This window comes from Lepeophtheirus salmonis, chromosome 10, assembly GCF_016086655.4.
Source record: "Lepeophtheirus salmonis chromosome 10, UVic_Lsal_1.4, whole genome shotgun sequence".
Taxonomy (NCBI): domain Eukaryota; kingdom Metazoa; phylum Arthropoda; class Copepoda; order Siphonostomatoida; family Caligidae; genus Lepeophtheirus; species Lepeophtheirus salmonis.
Window position 1 is genome coordinate 8,131,162 of NC_052140.2, and position 23,604 is coordinate 8,154,765.

At 32.8% G+C, this 23,604-nt stretch overlaps 1 protein-coding gene, 1 long non-coding RNA gene and 1 other non-coding gene across 3 annotated transcripts; 2 read left to right on the forward strand and 1 right to left on the reverse strand.

Annotated features, from left to right (window-relative positions):
• The first annotated feature begins 1,169 nt into the window (after positions 1–1,169).
• On the forward strand, positions 1,170–1,952 carry LOC121125165 (uncharacterized). Its single transcript, XR_005866562.2, has 2 exons — positions 1,170–1,303; positions 1,393–1,952. It is a non-coding gene; the product is annotated as an uncharacterized lncRNA (long non-coding RNA).
• A 10,930-nt stretch (positions 1,953–12,882) lies between these two features.
• LOC121125164 (telomerase protein component 1) lies at positions 12,883–19,222 on the reverse strand. The gene is made up of 4 exons (XR_011782006.1): positions 18,630–19,222; positions 18,094–18,568; positions 17,751–18,031; positions 12,883–17,672 (listed from the first exon to the last, which is right to left on the reverse strand). It is a non-coding gene; the product is annotated as a telomerase protein component 1 (transcript).
• Positions 19,223–19,601: 379 nt separating this feature from the next.
• Positions 19,602–22,737, forward strand: LOC121125162 (major vault protein). The gene is given in 5 exon segments (XM_040720297.2): positions 19,602–19,776; positions 19,869–20,346; positions 20,415–20,511; positions 20,514–20,555; positions 20,558–22,737. Coding segments are annotated over 5 exon segments (2,601 nt in total). The 5' UTR covers positions 19,602–19,750; the 3' UTR covers positions 22,516–22,737.
• Positions 22,738–23,604: the final 867 nt, after the last annotated feature.

Genomic DNA, 23,604 nt, shown 5'->3' on the forward strand with positions numbered 1-23,604 from the left:
AGTCAAATTTAATATCTTCCATCCTTCTTTCGAGTGGCGACTCTGAAGTAGTTACCCATCGTCCATTTGCTGTAAGAATAACTATGTTGACTTATGGAAAATTCTTTAGGGTGTTCCAACGCCAATCCTGATTTTGATCCTTAGAAATCGGTTAAATATAATGGATTTGAATTCTTCCCCTGATCATTCATGTTCCTTGAGTGGGTTGATATCCTAATTTTACAACACATAATAATGATGTCCACTCACAATTCTCAACAAAGTCAATCAGATATAATATATAATAATTAGCAGTGCTGTGACGTTCGCGAACTTCGTATCTTATTAGTGAACTGATTTAAGTGATTCAGTTCACTAAAAGCAGAGCCCTATGGGAAGCGTTACATCACGAGATTTAAGCGTCCCCTTGTGACAGATATCAAATGGCCAAAAAAAAAAACTTAATGAAATAAATAAATTAAAAAATAATTTTATTTACCTTAATTATTATGAAAAAATGGAATAATTACTTTAACTTACTTAATTTCGCATACACATTCTTCATCTTCCGAAAGTAGAAGAAGCTGTAAATGTATGTACATTCTTTAGACATAGTAAAAAAATAAAATTTTATGTGAAATTTGGCGACATTTATAGATAACTTAATTAATGGAACCGCTACTTCAGTTATTGAGTTTATAATTTTTTGAATTGATTTCTATAAGATTTGAATAAAGCCTCTATTTTTTGCAAATTGATCAAACAGTTCTTGGCGCAATATATTACCTGGACATCATATAGTTCCTCAACGAATCTTAACAAAAGTGAATTATTAATGGTTTTATTAGACCGAAGGTGAATTTTGAATTTGAAGACTTGCAACATAAATGTTTGTATGGTTTGAATTAAATACCGAAGAGAGGCGCATTTTTAAAGACTTAAACTTTGCTTCTGCGTCCCAAATTTTGACTTCTTTCTATTTCAACTTCTTTTTTAATTCCTTTATTTCTGCTTCATGGACTCCCGAGAGGAAAAGAAAAGGAGTCATCGACAGCTGACAGGGAAATACGATGTAAATTTTTGTGTTAGTAATTCATGTTACAAAGTGATGCAAGCCGTATGTATTTTAAATCACTAAACCCTATAAAGTAGGCAGATTTTGTTGATTATAACATCTAAAGTCCATACAAATTTCATTTCATAATTAATAATGAATTCTAATACACGTGTTTTTGGAGCATGATAACTAGGAATTATATCTGATTTACCTCAGTGTGTATCATGGCTTCTACTTATCTGGGATCATTAGGACTTAGATACTAACGTAAGTATTTCTTCATACAGAAATTATATGATTAGTGATTACTTTTTAATTTATTGAATTAATAGCTTAGAAAACTTTTAATTATATAGGTAAAAGTTATAGTCCCTCTGGTAATGCGTAAGGGCATCAAGGCATTGACAAGGCTTTCTTTTTAAAGTACTAAATACTCTTCCGCTTATGGACTCCGGGATCCCTTGTGTACTATTGATTTGCTCATTTACAGCTGACCTTGGGCACTGATATTGTATTCAAAGCTTTCTATAGATGCGGATAGGCCTCCCATACTTCCACTGAAAGAGGACACGCTGAAGGCTCATCTGTTCTCCATTTATTTTGAATTTTGCTGAACCAACACACAGACGTCACTATTATAAATAACAGTACTGCTCTTCTTTGTGTTTTTTTGTATTATTTTGGAAAGAAACCTGTCTGTTTTTATTTGCTTACATCCTTCTATGTACCCTTGTTGACTACCTCCATCTTTCCAAAGGCTCTAAGGCATTCATAAAGGCCTCTTTTTCAAAGAAATACTACTATTAATACTACTCATTGTATGTGTCTAAATCTAAAGATATTGTATCAAGCAAATGTGCATTTTATTTCTGTATTCAGGTTGAATAAATTATTGAAATAAATCTTCTACATTATAGATGTTGTTTTATTGAAGTCTTATATTTGGTCAAAGAACATTGACTGTATTATAAAATAGTAAGTAGAACTCTCAGAAGAAGATGTTGCTATTATAATAATGGCTTTTGCCCTTAAATGTAATGTACTATAGTATATAAACTGTGAATTATATACTCTATTTATAATTTAAATTTCAAATGGAATGTCTTGTTACAAGAAATATGAAATCAAGTTGAAGAAGTTTTTAGTAAGTAACTATTACCTTGTATTTCATATTAAAATTGTATTTATGCTTTGAATTACTACGTAGGTTATAGAATATGGATGAAGCTGGAGTTTGACGACGTTTATTTTATTATTTGTATTGCATTCAATTATCGTTCTTACACTTTTTAATAATTAAATAAATTTCTGAATTATTATACAATTCACTCATGTTGTTAATATGTATTGTACGTTGTTGTCCTATGTATAAAAAGGTAGTCATTGCTATTACGATATATAATACATTAAGACACGTCTAATTAAATATATTGATGTTTTAATTACATATTGTTGGACGATATTTCATGTGAAAACAACAATATTTGTTTCATTTCATCATTATTACACTGTAGTGGTCACTGGAATCATAGATAAATAGGCCTATATAACTTGGAACGAGTTATTTTCTCAAGTATGTTTATTGTTTTTAAAAGATTTTATACATATACATACAAATTATATAATTAATATTGTATCACGCCACCTTTAATATGAAAATAAACAGATAAAAGGCCCAAAATAAGTTGGTAGTAAGCTGATTTTTCCTGACTAAGAAACTATTATCCAATAATAGTTTGAACAATATCTAAATCAACTAATCAACATTCAGAACCCTGATTATAGGAAAAGAAAAGGAGTCATCGACAGCTGACATGGAAATACGATGTAAATTTTTGTGTTAATAATTCATGTTACAACGTCATGCAAGCCATATGTATTTTAAATCACTAAACCTTATGAAGTAGGTAGATTTTGTTGATTATAACACCTAAAGTCCATATAATTAAGGAAGATTGTTGATAATAATATATGTTATTGTTAGTATTGCATTTCATTTCATAATTAATATTCTACTTATCTGGGATCATTAGGACTTAGATACTAACGTAAGTATTTCTTCATACAGAAATTATATGATTAGTGATTACTTTTTAATTTATTGAATTAATAGCTTAGAAATTTTTTAATTATATAATCATTCATTACAAAGTTTATTTTCTCATTGTTTGATTCAATTACTTAATATTATGACAAGAAAAATGATAGTAGAAATCTTAATTGTGACATTAATATGAAAAGATGAGCTACACATACCTCAAAAAATTGTAATAAAATTAGAAAAATTGTTTAGCTATCTTCTAATCGATATTAAAATTCAAGAATAACAATTTATTCGTCTTAGATTTAATAAATTTCTCTCAGATCAACAAAAAATGCTTATACATTATTTAGAAACTATACGTGGTTAATTGATATATCCTCCAACAAAAGAGTGTATAGAGAGGATTCTGTCCTTCCCCTGAAGTGGCAACAGATAGTCGTGGGTATGGGGTCTCCGCATTCTCTGGGTCTCAAGTAGGCTTGATGCTTCCTTCGTGGAAGGCTGACCCTGTCCTTCCCACGAGGAAGCAACTAATGGTCGTGGGATGGGATCCCAATTAATTAGACTCACTCAATCCAACGAAGCGTTTACAGAAAGCCCATGGAAAAAAATCCTATTCTCCTCCAGAGGAACGACGTTAGTTCGTTCCTTGCTCTGTGAAAGTCCGACTCCGTCCATTAAACGAAGTGGCTCATGTGAGCTCGACTGTCGACCAAGGAAACGTCTACAGAGCGCCTTAGGTATCGAATATTAATCATTTTCTATAATGTAATGTCCTCTAAGGCAACATAGAAGCCCGTGATCCTAGAGAACAAGGATCCTAAGATATAAAGACACTCATCACGGATAAATGATAATAAACAATAAACATAGGGAAACAAGTAGCCAATAGGAGAATAATAATAATAATACTTAAATTCTGTAAAAGAGAAGAAGGAAAATTTAACCCTCAACGAAGAGAAACGAATCAAAACATTTGAACGTACTATGTGTATAATCAACAAAACCTTTCTATTATTATTCTGTTAGCTAGAGCAGGGAGAGAAATGAAGAGCCTACCATTTATTGTTTACTAGTAGATTAGTAGATCTACGTTGTTTTTCCATTTTATTTAATCATTAAATGTAGAGCTCTATAAGTTCGAGTTACGTCACCGGGCTATCCCCTTTGACGATAACTGACTTTCTCAGGTGTTTGAGTCACGGTAAAACGTAAAACGAAAGTAGCACATCGAAGCAGCTAGCCTTTAAAAATTTAGTAAACCCGCATTGCCATTTTTTCTTAAAAAATGTCATTTTAAAAATCACATTCTGACGTCACAATTCCATACATCATGTATATATGTTTTTTTAATGTATCTTTAATTGGTTAGATGGTGTTGCACTGTTTTTGTATAAGTAAACATTATAACATTACAATTACTCCATCTAACCTAGGAATCTTTTGGCGGAATCCATATACATATATGTAGTATATTTCTTTCTCCGAGGAATCACCAGGGTGCGAACGTACACACATCAATTTCACGAGAATAACTCTCGAGTGTGCTGTCCATGAGCTATGGCGATTCTAAATGTTTTGAGCAATTTCTCTGCGGAGGTTTTGTGGGACGCTGGAGCTGTCGTTAAGAGTTAAAAACTTTTTGTAGTGTGTTTACGCGGCGCTCGGGTGTCACCACATTCAGTTACTATCATAAATCCGGCCTTGTTTTCAATCTTAAACAAAATTAGTATTAAGTTTTAATAAATAATCTAGTGTTAAAAAGGAACTAAAGAGTCTAACCTGGATTTAACAATTGTTGCAAGTGGCTTTACAATTTTCTTTTAAATAAGAATGATAAGAAAAATCCTCAAGACTATCACAATTTGAGAGTGAGTCGACACAGTCTATGACAAAAGTAAACGATACATATTAAATATTAAAAAATTTCTAAACTTATTACTTGTGTCAGGCTTTTTAGTTGTGGTTTTCCTTGCCCAGGGCACAACTTAGATGATCTTGGACAATTATCAACGATCATCTTATCGGAACAATAGGATAAATACTCACCGAACGTATCGAACTTGTCAAAGCAATCTGAAGTATATGACATTTGATGTTTTTGATCAAATTGCAAAATTTAACATTTGATTACCTGAAGGGGTTGTGTTAAATGTGGTAAAAGTTGTTGTAGTATCAATGTGTTCTAGGCACAGCTTACATGTCTTTTGGCAGTTCTCGCTAGTATGGTTAAGGGAACACAATTCTGTCATGCTGTTACAGAATGTCCATTTATCTTCACAAACTGAAACGAGAAATTTAAATTTAGTTATTAAATATATTAGTATCCGGAATATCAATTGAAAAAATACGTGCGTATGACATGCAAAAACGGGTAACCTGACTGATAAAACTTTAAAAAAGTGTTTGTATCTTTATTTATTTGGGGATATTCATTTTTACCGTGTTGTTAGTTATATATTCATCCCTGGTAGCGGGTCGTTTGGAGTATTAATCTATTCAATTTGAGTACTTTTGTACACACGTGATAACTAAACCATAGAATAACTTCATCAAAAACACTTGGAAATTCGAAATGGTATCTCGCAAATTTTGTGTTTGGACAAAGGAAACTGCAAGCCTTCCCTCGACATGTAACCAAAAGATGTAGTCAAAGGGGTTGGCATCAGAGATGTAGGGGAGGGGGCCAAAAGTTCCAAAAAAAAGTAGTATTGGAACGAAAAAGATGGGGTTCTTTTATTGATGGTGTCAAAAGTGGCCTCTTTGCCCTCACAATGTTATTTCCATCCACTTTTTTTTATTGTTCTCTTGACAGTATGGTGTGAATCCCCATGATCTCTTGTATGGACCCTTATGGGATTGAGGGAAATGACGTCGGCAGTTATCTTTAACTCATCTGGATGTAGTTTGAGCTTCTTGACAGAGCCCTTCTTCCTCTTCGACGTTCCGGACTTGCCGGCGCCGTAGAAAATGGAGCTGGAGACTCCCAACTCCTTGTAGTGTACGAATGAAATTTTGTCGACCCCATTGAACCAGCCAAGCGCAATACTGTCAATAAAGCGTTCGTAGTACATACTCACACCTTTACAATGCATTATCGTATGATAGAAGGTGACCAATAATGAACAAGATATACTTATTTTAAAAAAAGAGCGCGGGGAAATACGAAATTACTTTATCCTTAATTTAATATCACTTCTACATGCTACAAAATTAATGAAACTACCCTTCTTTCTTCAGATCAGTCGTTCCTAAACTTTGGGACGTGACTCTAAAAAAAGGGACTTCTAAAAGTTATTGTATGATATCAAATCTCCTTGTGTTGTATTATCGTATTAATATCAATATTCTCTAGTTATAATAGTAAACTAAAATAATATTTATTATATAAAATTTCAGATTGCCCATGATGAATCTATTAGTATTAGGGGGGGAAAAAATCTGGGAGGAATTTTTATTTATAGATTTTTTGTCATAGCGTTGCTATACATTTGTAATTCCGTTCTACCCTAGCTATTTTAGAAACAAACACCAAAACTTAACAATAAGAATCTGGTCACCCTGAATTTCTCACCTCTACGACATGTTTTACTTCTCTTACATCCTCCTCTTTCTGTTGTTACCCTTTAAGAATCAAGACGTATAAATATCAATGGACAGTAGTTTAATTAAAATTTAATAAACATGAATGAAAAATCTGTAGAAATAACGACGCAGGTCAATCTATCGTCCTTCTATACATGCTGCATTAGCAAGTCCTTATCATCTTCGGTGGAAACGTTTGCTACGTACAGGGCAACCCACTTAAAATCGGACGCGAAATTCAAATCCTTTATGGATGAATTTATAGCTATGCTTTTAATAAAATATGACATTAATATATTAGACTTAGTTGATGTCTACCAATTCCTTTTATAGGTGAACTATGAATTGAAAAGCGACAATGGTTCATTTGCAATGACATTATGTATGCCGAATCAATGAAGCTTTAAAAAATAAAAATCTCTTTTGATGCTAAACATCCTTACTTTGCGAGTACTTTAAGAAAAAGCTGATGGTGTAAAAAAAATAAACGAGTTGGTTTTTGGTGGCAGATACCAACAGCAAAATATGGAAGCTTCATTTTTGATATTGCTCATAATCTCCAAAGCCAAGCAACCTCACACCATGTCCAATGAGTTGCTGTAGCTAACAACCAAAACCATTTCTCTAGTTATGCTAGGAGCTCAACATGGTAACCAATTAATTACAATATACTTGTCGAATAACACCGTCGCTAGTTAGCTCCAAAAATGCAGTGAAATCAACTAATTTTCTTTTCTTGGGATCACCGCAACATGGTAAATTTGATTTTGGGGTCACGGCACCAGAAAGGTTGGGAACTCCTGCTTTAGATCTTACAAAATTTATTATTTACTAATTTTCGTCTATATATAGTTAATCTTTTATGAAGTGGTAAGACAAGGAAAACGGACAAAGACATCGCTCAGGGCCTCCTATACCAGGTTTTCCATTTTTTAACGTTTCTAAATTTGAAAACTGGATATGACAGCTTTGTGCAGTAACTAAAAAAAAGACAAATCTATACTGTCAAGTTTCGGATCCAGATCCGAAACTAACGTTAGACATCTATTTGTTTCAAATATTATTCAGATTTTACCAGAAGTTTGGACCTAAATATAAAAGGATGCGGATAAAGGTTACTTTTTACTGATCACTGATACGAAAACAATTAATAACCTAATGTAATTACTATTTGAACATACTAGTTATTACTGTTATAATAACAATGGAATAACCACGTGATGTAGTTACTTATGTTGATGTCGCTTCAAGCAACAATCAACATAAATAGATATTATCAACAAGAATTTATATTCCCCAAGGTGAATAGAAATACAAAGTAATACCATAACGCCTGTGCGACGGATGTTTGACTTCCACCACGCTTTTTAATATTGACGCCATAGTGTATGAGGGGTTGCGTATGTTGTCAAAATCTGTTTTTCTTGCCCAACAGCGGGTACAATACATTAAATTGAAAATTCTGGCAATAGTGACGTCATAGTGGTTTTTTATTCTTGGTGTATGCTGAGAGCAAGGCCTGTGACAAACGCCACCCCAACATTGAGACCCTAAAAGCCTCTGTCGATGGGATAAAATTGTGAAGGAACGAACTATAAAGGAAGTCTTGATTTGCCTTCAATCTCAGGTTGGAGAAAACTCTGTCCCCCCTCCCCTCTGTCATAGACCTTAGAACGTCATCTATGTAAGTTTTCTTTACACAATTTTGAGTATGATTTATATAATTTTCTATGGTTCTAGTATAAAAGAGCTCAATAAAGTGTATACACAGACTTGTAAATACAAGGGATACTTTGAAGTGATCTGCATAACTTTATTGGTTATGCCACTGTAGCGAAGTGTAGTGTGTATACCATAAAAATAAGTCCCACAGTTGTTTTTAAATTTTATATTTCTGTTAAGAGCTTTAAAAATCCTATATTATTCTCAGAGCCATCAGTCAATGTTCATCGACAAGCTTGTAAACATTTTAAAGATAAATTTCCTACACTGGGTCATTAATTGGAAGGAGCTAAAGGGCATGCCAAAAAGTGACTAAAAAAAATGTTTCGAGGACTAGAAAAAAGGTTTGCATATGTGTATTGAATCCAATGGAGATTACCGTGAAGAAAAGACGATAAATTTTAATACGAAAGTTGGGTTTTATTTAACAGTTCCTGAAACTCTTTTTTGACATAATGTATCAAGTTTAAAATCTTTATTTAGATACGTATATTGCCACCCCTCCCCATCCTGTGTGCCCTTTCAAATACAATCTGTCATTTTTCTCATTTTATGTTGTAACAATCAATTTTGTCAACTCCAGTGAAATTTGCGACACATTTCATCGTAATAATGTGTTGATTAAACTTGATAATTCGTCCAATAATACAAATGTCATTTTTAAGAAAATTCATTCTAGCTTGCTTTTGTATTGACGGAACAAAGATATAGATCCAATATTGACTTTTGATACAATATTGTGTCAAAGCCTCAATGCTATCAAATCTCATTATGTACTTATTTGTTACTCATAGTTAAATAGAATTGACTTAGATTATTATGTAAATACCCTATATAATTGGCTTCTAGAAATAATGCATATATTTTTTAAACATCTGATGTGCATGTACATCCAAGTCAAATATACGTTGTGTTGCAGATAAATTTGTACCAAATTTAAAACCTTAAATACTTTTTATCAAGACTAGAGAGATTCTGCAAATGATCATAAGGAATTATCAAGGGGTATGAACTATCTTTGGAATGGGAGATGTAAGTGAGGGAATGTTTATATCTAAAGGAAGTTAGAACCTATGATATGTGTATTGTTACTGACGCTGCCATATAACCATCTTTGTTAAACAAAATAACATTACGACATATTATTGTATATTTCCTAAGATAATTGAAGTCCAAAGACCAATTGTGCCATTCAGATTGAGGTAAACTACGGTTTCAGTATAATTGTGAAGAAAGTGTAAATAATCCCGTAAACTAAACCCTTAAATTAATGTCTTAATCCAAGAAATAACAAAATAAACATACATGAAGTTATCAGAGCGCTTAGTTGTAAGCTTCTGACTAAGGCTACAAAAAGTGTTCTTACTTATCGTAAATCATCCGGTACTCTGGAAGTTGTAAGTTAATTTTATAAAGACAAATGTGGAGAATGCCCTTTTGCTGTTTAATAGAGACTACAAATCATTTCTTGTGGGAATGCCCTCCCACAAATTGAAGATATATAGACGTTCTTTTGGTTTAAGATAACTCTTTTGGGTGCAAGTTCCAGACATTCAGTGGGACAGACAGTCCAAAAGTTAATGCTGTCCTTACAAAAGCACAGCATATTTTGTACGCCCGTAGGTGAAGTAAAGTGAAAGACATTGGAGGGATTTTAAACATTGTAAAGCTGTACACGGATATTTAAGTATATTTGTAGTAGATTGTTGCATAGGGACTAATCAATTTCAATGTTTCATTTTGTATATATTAATTCCAAGTCGATGCAAGAAAAAGAAAGGAAAATTTCATAAATTAGGTATAGAAATACTCATTATTTTTGGCAAAATGTATTTTTGGTTTGTATATCATGATTCATGAATCATAGTAGGTTTGAGTCGTTCAATTAAGATTGTGTAATTATTTAAAAGAGTTTATCCTGAGTTTAAGTTTACTAGCCGCGTTTATAAAAGGATATTGATTAACAAGTAATGATTTATCAACCATACCTAGTAGACGCTCCTGTATATTCGGAAGCGTTATAAAGTGATAATGTCCTTGCTGATCATGAAATATTGACTATTAATCGTTATTTGGTTAACATTGTTTGCGAACGAAAGTCGATATTATTAGTCAGGGTGTTCGTGAATGACACTACATTAAGCAATCTTCAGTGATGCATAATTGGAAGTAAAATAAATATTAAAGGACTCAAAATAGGTGTATAAAACGTTTTGTTATTTTTTTACATACAGAAAAACTTCTAAGAATGAGTCATTTAAATAATAAAGTGATCAATTTGTATCAATAAGCCTCATGGCATCTCTCCAATGTTCATTAAATGGATCCAACTAAAAGTCCTAACAACCTCGCATGCTCTATACAGAATGGATCGTAATATGATGCAGGGACCAGGGTTTAAGAATAACTGATTTACGTAGATTTAGTTCCCCTCTCTTTTCTCCCAATGCACAAGCGGATAAAGAAGGGGCTTAGTTGAACAAGTAGCATATGTTTCAAATTAAGTTATATTAAAGTTACAAAATATTCCTTCCTTTTTTTTCTATTTTTTTTCTATATGTTCTGCTTTTAAAGTGAATTTATGTATTCCCAAGTGTAGGTTTTATTAAGAGCGCACCAATGAGAGTCATAAGAGCGCACCAACTCACATGTTTTTATTTTTCTTCAACTAGATAAGTAGTATTCAATACTGGGTCGCAATTGGTTTATGGAATATGGGTAAGTTTTTAAAATTTTAAACAATAGAGACATCATATATTTTCAATCATTCTCCAAGGGGTTTAATCGGATGGCCATCTGACGCTTAATAACAGTATGGACAAGTTGGAGCCAATGCCGTTTTAAAATATTATTTTCAATATTAAACTATTCTAAAAATTCTTTCTGATTATCTCTTTGATATATTTTACTTTAATGAACATTGTTTTTATTTTATTTTACATACATATCTCTCAATTTCTTAAATTTTCATATATGAAAGTATATATTTGTATTCAAAGCGAATATACAAAGGGAGGCAGAGAGCAAATAACTATGGGGAACATGGTCAATAAGGAATCCCTGTTTAGGGAACCTAAAAATAATTAAAAGAAAATGACAAAAAATTACAAAAATCCTTAGCAGGCGAGGGTGGCCAATTCCCAACAGAACAGAGGTTTTCTGCAACTTTAAAGTATCTGCCTTCCTTATTGAATCTATTAAACATGGAAAAAATTCGACTTAGGCTTTTATCTCTAATTTAACACATTACTGACAACAAACCCTCACATTTGAATTTCAGCATCAATACTTGGATTCTCTTTTCTATAAATATGGAGAATAGAAAATAATATTTCACATTTAGCCACTCATATGAACGTGCAGAATTTGTTCCAGGTAGATAAACTACATAATGATTCCATCAATCATAGCTCAAAGCAGCTGTAGTGGTAATATCTAGAAATGTGCCTTTGGCCTTCATGACCATGAAGCGATGCAATCAATCATATATTGATTAGAGATCATCCTTGTTTATGGAAGGTGAGCTTTTATATTTACAGGAATCAATATTTCAAAGATTGCTGTTGGCAAAATATTTCCACTAAAGTAAGTAAATAATTAGATAATATAAACTTAACGATAAATATTTACTCATTTAGGCTGATGCAAGTTCGTACGAGATAACAAAGAAATGGAAATATTTAAGGGACAAATTTATGAAATAATTAAAAGAAAGTGGAGTGGAAGTGCTGGCCACCCTAGAAATCTACTTGCTTACATTTCTCTTCCGTATAGTTCCTCAGGGATGAAATAAAACATAATAAGTATGAAACATTATCATTAAGAATGAAAGAAATTAATATTATAAATTACGAGGATGGAAACCAACTTCAATAATACGACAACCCATTCTGATGTTGTAGTTAATAGTGGAAAGATGCAATTGTTACAATATAATGTGTTTTTTTTTTTTTAATTGACACCATAGTCATATCTTACTAGAAAACAAAGTAGTTTAATTGCCGATACCCTTAAATTGGATATTGCTAACAACTTATCCAATTCTGAAATGGGTCATGTATCATCATATTTTAACGTTAATAGCTCTGCCACTCTGGATATGGGCGCGATATCACCGTATTTGGGAAATAACAACTCTGCACCTTTGAATGTTGTTGAAACAAGAATTCAAAATTCATTAACAATCCAAAATCAAAACTTTAATAAATTGATTGTATTCATGATTAGAAAATTACTTTGCAATCTGAAAACGAATAATAGGAGACAAACCAGTGTTAGAATTACTCTGGCGCCTTTGAAATGCCATCCTTTACCCGTTTAGACCCTCTTTAGTTCTGCAACGTTTTCACAGAAAAATGCATCATACTTTTCAATTTTTAGATACGGACCGACCATACAAGCACAACGCTCAGATTAGCTTAAACAAATATATATTTTGTTTATTGAAAAGGATTTGAGATCGATAGTGGAAGAAGCTGGCAAGCGACAACGCAGTTTATTCGTTGTCATGAGGGCAGTAAACGAAAATTACTTTTGCTTGAAAACATCCTTTGCTATTTAACTTAATGTCAAAAGTTACAAGACCTGTTTCCTCATAGCTTCCATAACATCTGAATGTATCATCTTTGTTTGGCAATGATTTTAAAACCAAGTCAATTACGGTATCAATGGTGTAATCTTGAAATATTTTTTCCAATGAATTAGTATCCAAAGAATATTTCCATAATGCCAATTGAGTTCTGCCACCCGTAAAAATATATCCATTATGATAATCAATAAATGTTACAGGTGAGCTGAATTGATTTTTTAGATCAAAATAATTTTCAGAAGTCAATATAGGGGTGTAAGTTTTTATGTCTGAGTCTATTCTTCGCCGCTTTCTTATTTTATTAAGAGCCTCTTCAGGTATTTGATATATCTCAAACTTGTTATCTTCTCTCGGATAGATGAATATTCCTTTGGTTCTTGATATTGGAACGATGAAATTAAAATATTCAAAGTCAGATGTGACATGGGTGATTTCTCTCAAATCATATATTTCTCTAAGTTCCTCATTAAATCTAAAGCTTAATAGCCTGTTTTTATTTGTAATTAATATGAATATATTCTCTTGAAACATGAGAGCCTGACAAAGTTCTCCTTCTTTGTTGATCAATTTTATGGAAAACGATACCTGGGCTTTATTTATAAAACGAATCCAACCAGAATTATATCCCAAAACTTTTTGCCTTCATATGAATCCATACAAACCACAGCATCATTTTCAAAAGTTGGCATTTTGTATTGCCCCGAAATTTTATGGTATCGATGATTGACAACATCATTAAAATAGTCATAGAAATTTGAATTAAATGATTTAAATTCAAAGCATCGAATACAACCATCTGAGCATCCAATTAAGACTTCAGATTCTGATAAAAATGATAATTTATTCCCTGTAAGAGTCAATGAGGGTGAACCAAGTTTCCAGCACTTTTTCAGCGTTAAATTTATATCAGCAATATAAACGTAGCCCTCAGTATCAGAGCAACTGACAAGTATCCCATCATTTACATTCAATTTGACAGCAATATCACATATGGCACTTTTACAACACAGCCCTTTTGGGATACCTCATTATCAATAATATTTATGCGCAACAATTCGCCTCCCCATGTTCCCACTAAAATTGAGGATTCATTAACTGGAGTACCACAGGATATGGGTAATGAGTGAGAAAATTTACCAGTCATTTTAAATTTTCCTAAAGTTGAAGAGAATACAAAAAAATTACCATCAAGTCCAGTAGACACAATACTCCTTGACAACGGCATCAAAAATATGCTGGAAACGGGCTTCAAATGGATTTGAGCATGATTAGATACATTTATCCTTTTATTTATGTCCCAGAAAGATACTGTTCCATCTTGTAGACCTACAAATATTACTTCACTCCCACGGACAAATGATAAGGAGGTTACAGGGGAATGAACGTAGAGACCAAACATAGTTTTATCTTTTTGTTCGACGATGACACAGTCATCTGTCCCATAGATCCATATGTCTTCATATGTAGCCGCACACAAAATTATAAGCTTACTAAAACTTGTCATTCTTTCAATGTCTGGAATCTTCATCGACATGTCCTTATTCAAAATTTCGAGCATGAGAAATGTTGAATTGTCTTTACCTCTATCATGATTCATCTCCAAAAGACATGTGTGCCCCAAACCATCCACTAAAGACGAATTTATCCCGTGCTGATAGGTGAGCATTGGGCTGTGAACTAAGGATTCTGAGTAGATTTGTAAAAAGTTTAGTAATTGTCTGTCAGCTATTTTTGATATTACGCAATGATGATAAAAATGTTCCATGGATTCAACTCCATTTTTCGCCTAATAATAAATAATAGACAAATCCCTCAAAAATAAATTATTACCCATGGAAATACATAATTGAAGAAGAGAATTCAATAAATATGGATGAATGCAATCAGAATTCTTGATATCCTCTTCAAACTCCATCAAATAGTACTTGAACAACAAGCTTCGATATTTATCTTCATTAAGATAGTTTTTAAGAAAACTGTTTTTAAAAGAATCTTTGAGGAAAAAACCTTTTTTAAGGGAGGGCTCCATAAAAATTTCTAGTCTATTAAGAGATCTAAGAAGTGATATAGAAGAAACAGTCTTCCCTAAAATATTTTGTGTTGCTCTCATAAGTTGATTGAAGGATGGACCTTCACATTCATATAAAATATTAAGAATTGGCTCAAGGATATGACTATCTTCATCATCTCTTTCAAGAATATAATGATATAAATCCTGAAGATTTCCAGGTATATGTTCTTTAATCATTGTTTTTTTCATTCCCATTCACTATTGCATCCGAGGATACAAGAACTGAGCAGAGTGTTTTGAGGTATTTAATATTCCCTGATTCTTTCTTGGATGCAGCTAAGCGAAGCACATTATTAAGAGGAGCCTCACTTAATACTTTATCCCCCATTTTTTCAAAAGTTACTAACCAGCTCCTTCTTTATTCTAATATCTTTAATATCATCTAAAGAAACAAATACATCCAAATGATATTTTTGCGCCTTGACAAGAGATGTTTCTTCATGAAAGAGTCCGATTTATTAGACGAAACAATAATACGAACTCCAGGAGGGAAATTACAATAAGGAATCCAAGAGACGTTATCTTTCGGTGGTTCGTCAACAATAATACAAACTACCTTTCCACATGTTTGAATTTGACTGATTAATTTTGCAACTCTTATAAAGGATAAGTAGCTATCATCTTTAGAGCTTTGAGTGTAATCATCAATATTAATTTTGGAATGAAGTTGCAGAATTTGATGCTCCAAATACTCCATGATACAAAAGAATCCATGACCCCGTCAGAAAAAATGGAATGACGATTACATCTGACGTATTGGACAGAATAGTTGCCAGTTTACAAAGAAAAGCTGTTTTGCCTGTACCCTGAACTTCAATACATTTGAATTTATTTCTATGAGATAAAATGATTTCGGTCATCTTTTCAAGTTCCTTAGTCCTTCCAATAAACTCTTCAGTCTCTTTTGAAATAAATGAACTCATGAAATCGACACGAGTGACCAATTCTTTCGATGCAATGTCCAATATATCTTTCCAAAGTCTGTCAATAACAGTCCTCACAAAATCCTCATCAAAGCGAGAAAAAACAGAATTTGAGCTACTCTTACTTAAGGATGAAGCTCTATAATTTTCATAAAGTGGACAACCTGAATTTCTTATGTCTTCCTTAAGTTGGTTCAAAGCCCCATTCTCTTCTGAATTAATTGACTCACGAAATTGTGAGATGTCATTTTCAGACTTTATCAAACTCAGAGTTAAAGGATCTCTAAAATAAAAATGGGCTCTTGTCCAGCCTCTCAGTCTTATTTCCAATTCTGTAATAGATATAGAATTTTTCTTGAATCTATCAATAACGGCTGCATTGCCAGATAAGAATTGTTTTTCTATTGGTAGTGAGTATCTTGGTTTCCACCCATATCTCTCACCAAGAAAGCAGATAAATATATCTGACTCTTGAACACGTTCTAAGCAATATCTTGTCATGCTTGTTTCTAAGCTTTGATCCTCAGGAATGCCCCATCTTAAATCTAGAGGTGTTATTTCCACATTAATGTTCCGACATCTACGCCTAAGCTCTGGAAATACACAATAGTTTAATAAGTTTCTTTCACCAAACATATCCAAAAAGTTGAAGACACAAAAATTTTAACTCTAGTCCATTGTATTCGAGATTTTGGACGAGCAATTGGAGTAATGAGAGGCTTTTTGTTATAAATTTTATACTTGGAATCAATGCTTTCAACTTCTTCAAGTTGGGATTTCCCTGAGCTTAATTGGGATAATGTCTTCAATGCAGCGTCTCCAAATCCAGAGATGGAAACATTTCGACTATTACTTTCTAATGGGAAAAGATATGGCAAACTTCCATCAATCGTCAATAATGCTAAATTCATCATAGATGAATAAACTGACGTACGACGGTAATAGTCGATAAACTTAATAAATTTATCAAGTGGACCTTTTTCCGGAGGGTTTCGGAAAATTATAATCAAATTGTCTATTTTTTGTTTGTCCTTAATACTATACAAGTAGTTTCCAACCATTTCAATATTTCCACAATTGTCCCACACATGCTGAAAATAATTACTTATATAAGTAGAAAATATATTTTTATTTAATTTTCTCTTTCCAAGCTCCTCTACTCCATTCTCACCACAGCTTAGCAGCTTACATGACTTGCATGCTTGTGCAATCATTAAACCAGTGAATATGCAGATACCATTGAATCCAATGAATCCATAATCTTTCCAAGCATCATCTTTGCTTTTATAATTGACGAAAAATATTACAGAATGTCCCTCAATAGGTGACAAATTTCTCAAAATTGATGACTGAGCAGTTTCCTCTAAAACATCTTGCAATTCAGATGGAAAATCTATATCCGATTGAGTCCAATTTTCCTTAGTACTACTATTTTTTCCTTTCTCCGTCTCCTCATTATCCTATACTTATGTTCTGATAGTCCTCCAATATAATTCATCGCACTATAAGCGCATAGATACTGATGCAGAAATACTTTGGAAGATCGTATGGAACTTAGATTTTTAATACTGCAAATGATATCCTTTAGCTGATGCTCATTAATGCCGGATAAGACCATATTTCTTAAATTACGAATAATAGCCAAATGTGGTATTTTTTTGCTCAAAATCAGATCATGCCATACTTGCGGCTTGTTGCCGTGTCTACATATTATAAGGAAATGTAATACAGATTTGTTAATCTATAATGATTAATTAATCAAATGAGTTGCATTTACATACATAGAAACTTGAGTTTCCCAAGTGAATGGAATTTGTAAACGCATTCTTTTTCCAGCCTTCTCCGGTTGAAATTTCCCTCTTAATTTAAGCTTCTTAAATTCGTCTTCCGACTTGGGATATTTTTTTCCTAGAAGACACATTACGAACTTTTGAGGATGATGAATATGCAATAATCTTATGAGCCTTTTAATATTGAAACTACGAGATGATGGAAGGTTCAAATCATCATTGTTGTCGTCATCTGATAGCACTACGTCTTCATTGATTGATGATTTCTTTTTCTTAATAGACAACAACTTTTTTAGATAACAATTTGTTAATTAATAATCAAATAAATTATTACCTTTCTTGAACATCCTTTTTGTGATATTTGGCAAGTTGATATTCGTCAAAATCAGAAAATTTCTTAATCATAGCTATTCTGAGCATTGAGGGAAGTGAGGATTTATTTTCCCTCTCAAAAGATGCAACATAATCAGCAATGGATACCCATTCACTTATACATTTTTGAAAGTAGTCATAATAATTGGTTTTATATAAATTACCATGGAAACTAGCAAAAGAAAGAAGTAATAACGATCCTGCTCGAAAATTACATTCCTGTCGACAGTATAAAGCTAGTTAAAGAGAAAAATATAATACTTATTCGGTAAATACACTAATGACTTTCTATATTTGTACCTTAAGAATAAAGACGGAATCGTTAACCATCACTTCCTCACAATGACTAAGTATTTTTTTTTTCGTATAAGGCCTTCTGCCTCATACAATTTGGGCTTGGATAACAGCGATGTTGTACATATTTGCATGAGTTCAAACTGAAACAGAAGGAAAATGCTTGAAATTCAACAAAATCTCAATTTAATTATTATTGCAAACCTTTTGAAGTAGAGCAGGATCCTGTTTTTGAATGGAAATTGGAACTTCTGCAAATCCTTTGTGTAAACTTGGTTTCTCTATCTTTGGATATTCATCTTCGTACATCTTCAATTCAGGTGGTTCATCCAGTATCTCCTCAAAGACTTCAGTTTCTTTATTCGAGGAAAGGGATTTAGTTTCTTGAATTTCCATTCCTTGGAACTTGGTATCTGTGTCAGTCTTACCATTGATATTCTCCATCACATTCTCTGTGGTATTTCCTTGACTAAGATCCAGAAGAAAGGTGTTATGTAGGGGAATCTGGATAGATGTCAATATTTTATTTTTTGTAGAGTTGGAAGAAAGAAATGAATTTTCATGTAGAGGGGATATTCTCTCATATTGTTTAAAGTACCGATTTTCCAAATTAAGTAAGTGACTCTCGTGTGACATATTGATATTTCGTATAAATAGAATAGAATCTGAATGGTTGTCAAGGTTTATTATGAAGGCATATAAATTATAATATAATAAGTTAAAGGTTCCCTGCTTAGTTCTCAAGAATCCATTAATGAGTAATCCTTTTACAATAATAGAAAATAAACTAAGAACGATAAGGTAAAAATATTATAATTTAACTAAATATTTCTAAGGCATGGGGCCCGTTCTGATAAAATTTTGATCATGAATTACTCATCAGTTAATTTATTTGTATGAGGAATTAATCCAAAGAGACTCGCTCAGCGTAGAAAACAAAGGCTAGCCCTTTACTACTATTCAGGGAGAGAAAATACTTGAATATTACTACTAGGTTAATGTACGTACGTTGGTCGTTGCTTGGGAGGGCAGGCAAGGAGAAATTGCGTTAAGATTATAATATTTGCGCATATTTCGTAACGTTGCGTGTGTTTCGTTTATGAATTATTCGTTAGAAAAATAGAATAATCAGTCTATTGATTATTTATAATAGGCTGGAGAGTTTTTCAAGTCAACCCATTTAATTCCTATTTTTACATATTTTGACTCACATCATTCTTAATAGTCTATAGAGTTGGTGAACTGAAATTGTGATAGAATATACTTCAACTCCAAGAACGCATCAATTCTTAAGATACATAACATTGTTAGTAATAAATAATAATATGTCTCATGAGCATATGAAAAGACAGTAAGTGCTTAAAAATCATAGGAAACGTATTATTAGGTCTATTTTCTTTCTTTTTTGAATTTTCATTAATAGTTTTCTATTTACTCCCATAGTAGAATGTCAAATCAAATTGATGTACCTTCATTCTTTCGAATCCCTCCTTTTTTCTACATGCACGTCGTGGATCAAAACACTAACGTTACATCCGTTGAAACTGGGCCACAAACCTACCATGTGAAGGAACATGACGTTGTCCTCCTCCCTCCCATTCAAATGATAGTAATCCCTCCAGGATCTTATTGCGTTGTATCAAACCCTGTTATAACAAAAGATGGTACTATTGAGAAAGATCAGTTCGGCCAAACTAAGTTATCTCATGGAGATGAAGAAATTCGATTACAAAGAGACCCTTTTCCATTATATCCAGGAGAGAATTTGAAAGTTGAAGTAACGCCTTTAACAATCGTACATTCATCAAGTGCACTTCTTTTAAAAGTTATCAGAAATTTTACTGATGAAGACAAAACTGAGCGTCTTGCTGGAGATTTATACTTGTTCGAAGGTCCAGGAACTTATTTTCCTAGAAAAGAGGTAAATTCATTTATTCTATTATTTTATGTACTTTCAAAATACATAATGTTTTTATAAATCTTGTGTAGGTTGAAGTTGTTAAAACTATTACTGCTACAGTCATACATGAGAATGAAGCTTTAAAACTTAGTGCTACTCGAGAAACTTTGGACAGATCTGGTTGTAAAGAGTGGCAGGGGAGGAATGGTTAGTTAGAAAATCTGGAGCTTATCTCCTCTCGCGTATGAAAATGTTCTTATGATAGTTAGAGCTCACATACCACAAACAGATGTTGCTATTTTAGTCAAGGCTAATGCATCCTTTAAAGATACATTTGGAGTTGAACGGAAGAACGGAGATCAATATTTAATAACCCTGGAAGATACATCATCCTTCATACCCGATGTTCAAGAAGAAATTTTGGGTACTGTTGAAGCCACTACACTTGATAGTAGACATTATTGTACCATTCTTAACCCCTATGGCTCAGATGGGAAACCCATGCTTGGTCATCGAAAAATTGTCAAAGGGGAAATCTCATTTTTTCTTAAGCCAGGAGAAATTCTTGAGGATGGTGTGAAGGAAGTTTACATTCTTGGTGAGGATGAGGGTATTGTCTTAAAGTCCCTGGTTAAGTACGAGGACAAGTCAGTGACACCCCCCCAAATGCGAAAACCTGGAGACAGATGGATGATAAAAGGAACTATGGAATATACTCCTACTATTGAGGTAGAAGTCATAGACGTAAGAAAAGCAATACCCCTGCATGACAATGAAGGAATTTACGTTCGAAACATTCAGACTGGTTCTATAAGGTCAGTTATTGGTAAAACTTATATGCTTAAAGAAGATGAAGAACTCTGGGAAAAGGATCTATCACCCATGGTACAAATTCTGTTGAATAAAAATCGGGATGTTACAGCAGATAGAGGTGAATGGATTAATCCTGAAAAAGAAAAAAGAGCTGCTAAAACTGGCTCGACCCCAACAGTAGTTCACGATGTCGATCTTACTCGAGTAATAACCTTCAAAGTTCCACACAATGCGGCAGTTCAAGTATATGACTATAAGAGCCGTCAATCAAGAGTAGTGTATGGTCCCGATTTAGTTATGCTTGAGCCTAATGAGGAATTTACTCAGCTATCTCTTAGTGGAGGAAAACCAAAACGACCCAATCTTATCCGTTCACTTGCTTTACTGTTAGGACCAGATTTTTGTTCTGATAATGTCACTGTTGAAACTGCTGATCATGCTAGACTAGAGTTAAAGCTTTCCTACAATTGGCAATTTAAAGGTGAAAAGAATCAAGATAATGGAGCAAAGTTATTTAGCGTCCCTGACTTTATTGGAGATATGTGCAAATCCATTGCTTCAAAAGTGAGAGGAGCGGTTTCCTCAGTTTCTTTCGATAACTTCCATAAGAATTCTGCGGGGATAATTCGCTCTGCTGTATTTGGAGACAACGATACAAAGAATTCAAAGGGAGTCCTGGAATTCCCCACCAATAACCTTATAGTTACATCCATCGATATTCAAAGTGTTGAGCCTGTTGATCAAAGAACACGAGATTCACTACAAAAGTCTGTAACCCTTGCCATAGAAATTACAACTCAATCCCAAGAAGCTGCCGCTAAAAGAGAAGGAGAAATAATTGATCAAGAAGCCAAAGGTCGATTAGAAAGACAAAGAATCACAGACGAAGCAGAGGCAGAAAAATCTCGTAAACAACTTTTGGAATTGCAGGCTGATTGTGCTATTGTTGAGGCCATTGGTCACTCCAGCGCAGATGCTAAAGCTCAAGCTGAATCGAACAAAATTGAAGCTGAGGCTAATATTGAAAATTCAAAAAGAAAGACTGAAGCTCTAGGTATTGAAGCTGAAGCAGAACTTACTCGCCTTAGAGAAGCTCGCAAAGCCGAAATCGAGTATATTGAGAAACAAAACAAACTAGAAATAGATAAAAAAACGGAAATAATGAGGCTTGAAGTGGAAAAGTTTAAGGAAATGGTGAATGCTGTTGGACCTCAAACACTACTTTCCATGTCGGCTCTTCCAAGGGAGCATCAAATCCAGATGTTAAAGTCTTTGGGCTTGAAGTCAACACTCATTACGGATGGTAAAACACCCATTAATTTGATTGATGCTGCGAAAGGGCTTATTGGAGTCGGCCAAGAAACTGCTGTGCAATAAGAAAATATGTTTTAAAATTTATGTATTAAGATCTCCAACATATTGTTGCTTTCACCTTTACTTTTTTATTTATATATTATTTATAATTATGACCTAAATGCTTCCTATTGATTAAAGTTAATTAATTAATATGATACATTTAGCGATTCACCTTTTTAAAGTCTAATTATACTCAGTTTTTATGTTTTAATATTAAGCATTTAATAAATAATTTTTTTACAATATTGGTATTTTATTATAAACTTAGTAATTAATGTAATTTCATCGAATAGTAACCACAAAATCGAAGATAACGTCAGAGAATTGAGGATATTGAGTAGCTCGATTAAAAACCATGAACTTGTCAAAAAAATTATATTTTTTATTTAGTAAGTAGATAAGAGAAAATAAATCAAAACATTGGAACATACTTTGTGTAAAATCAACAAAACCTCTCTATTATTGTTCAGCTAGCTAGAGGAAATAGTTCAGTCATGTATTTTTATAATTTATAGTCAGATATTCAATAATATCTTAGCACTATCAAAGTATTCACCCTATACGACTACACTCTACTTTAAAGTTAAACAAAATAAAAGACAAATTCAATATAGGAGTCGTTTTCGAGGCTCTCAAGGTTTACTATATATAATATTTGTCATAGCCAGTACATACATTTTAACAAATGAACCACCCTAGCACAATTTTCAAACTGCTTTATTGCAATTCTACTTTTTCGAATCAGTACATATATAAAAATTTCAATTTATGTTGAAAATTTTAATGCCAAATTAAAAATATGTACATACATATAATTGAAATAATATTTAAATTTAATATCATAGCTCAATAAGGAATATCGGTTTGATCAGATTGTCACAGCTTTCTTGTACAAGTAAGTTGTATATTGTAGTACTAGCAGGTTGTACAAGTTACAAATTTTCGCCTTATAAGACCCATCATTTGAATTACCAAATATTTATTAACTTTATAATGTGAAAAGTCTAAAATTATTATTTGTATTAGTCATCATTTGAAAGTCCAATCATTTTATTATCATTTATCTTCACAAGTACAGGAAACGATATCATTTTAAATTTGTCCTCTCAT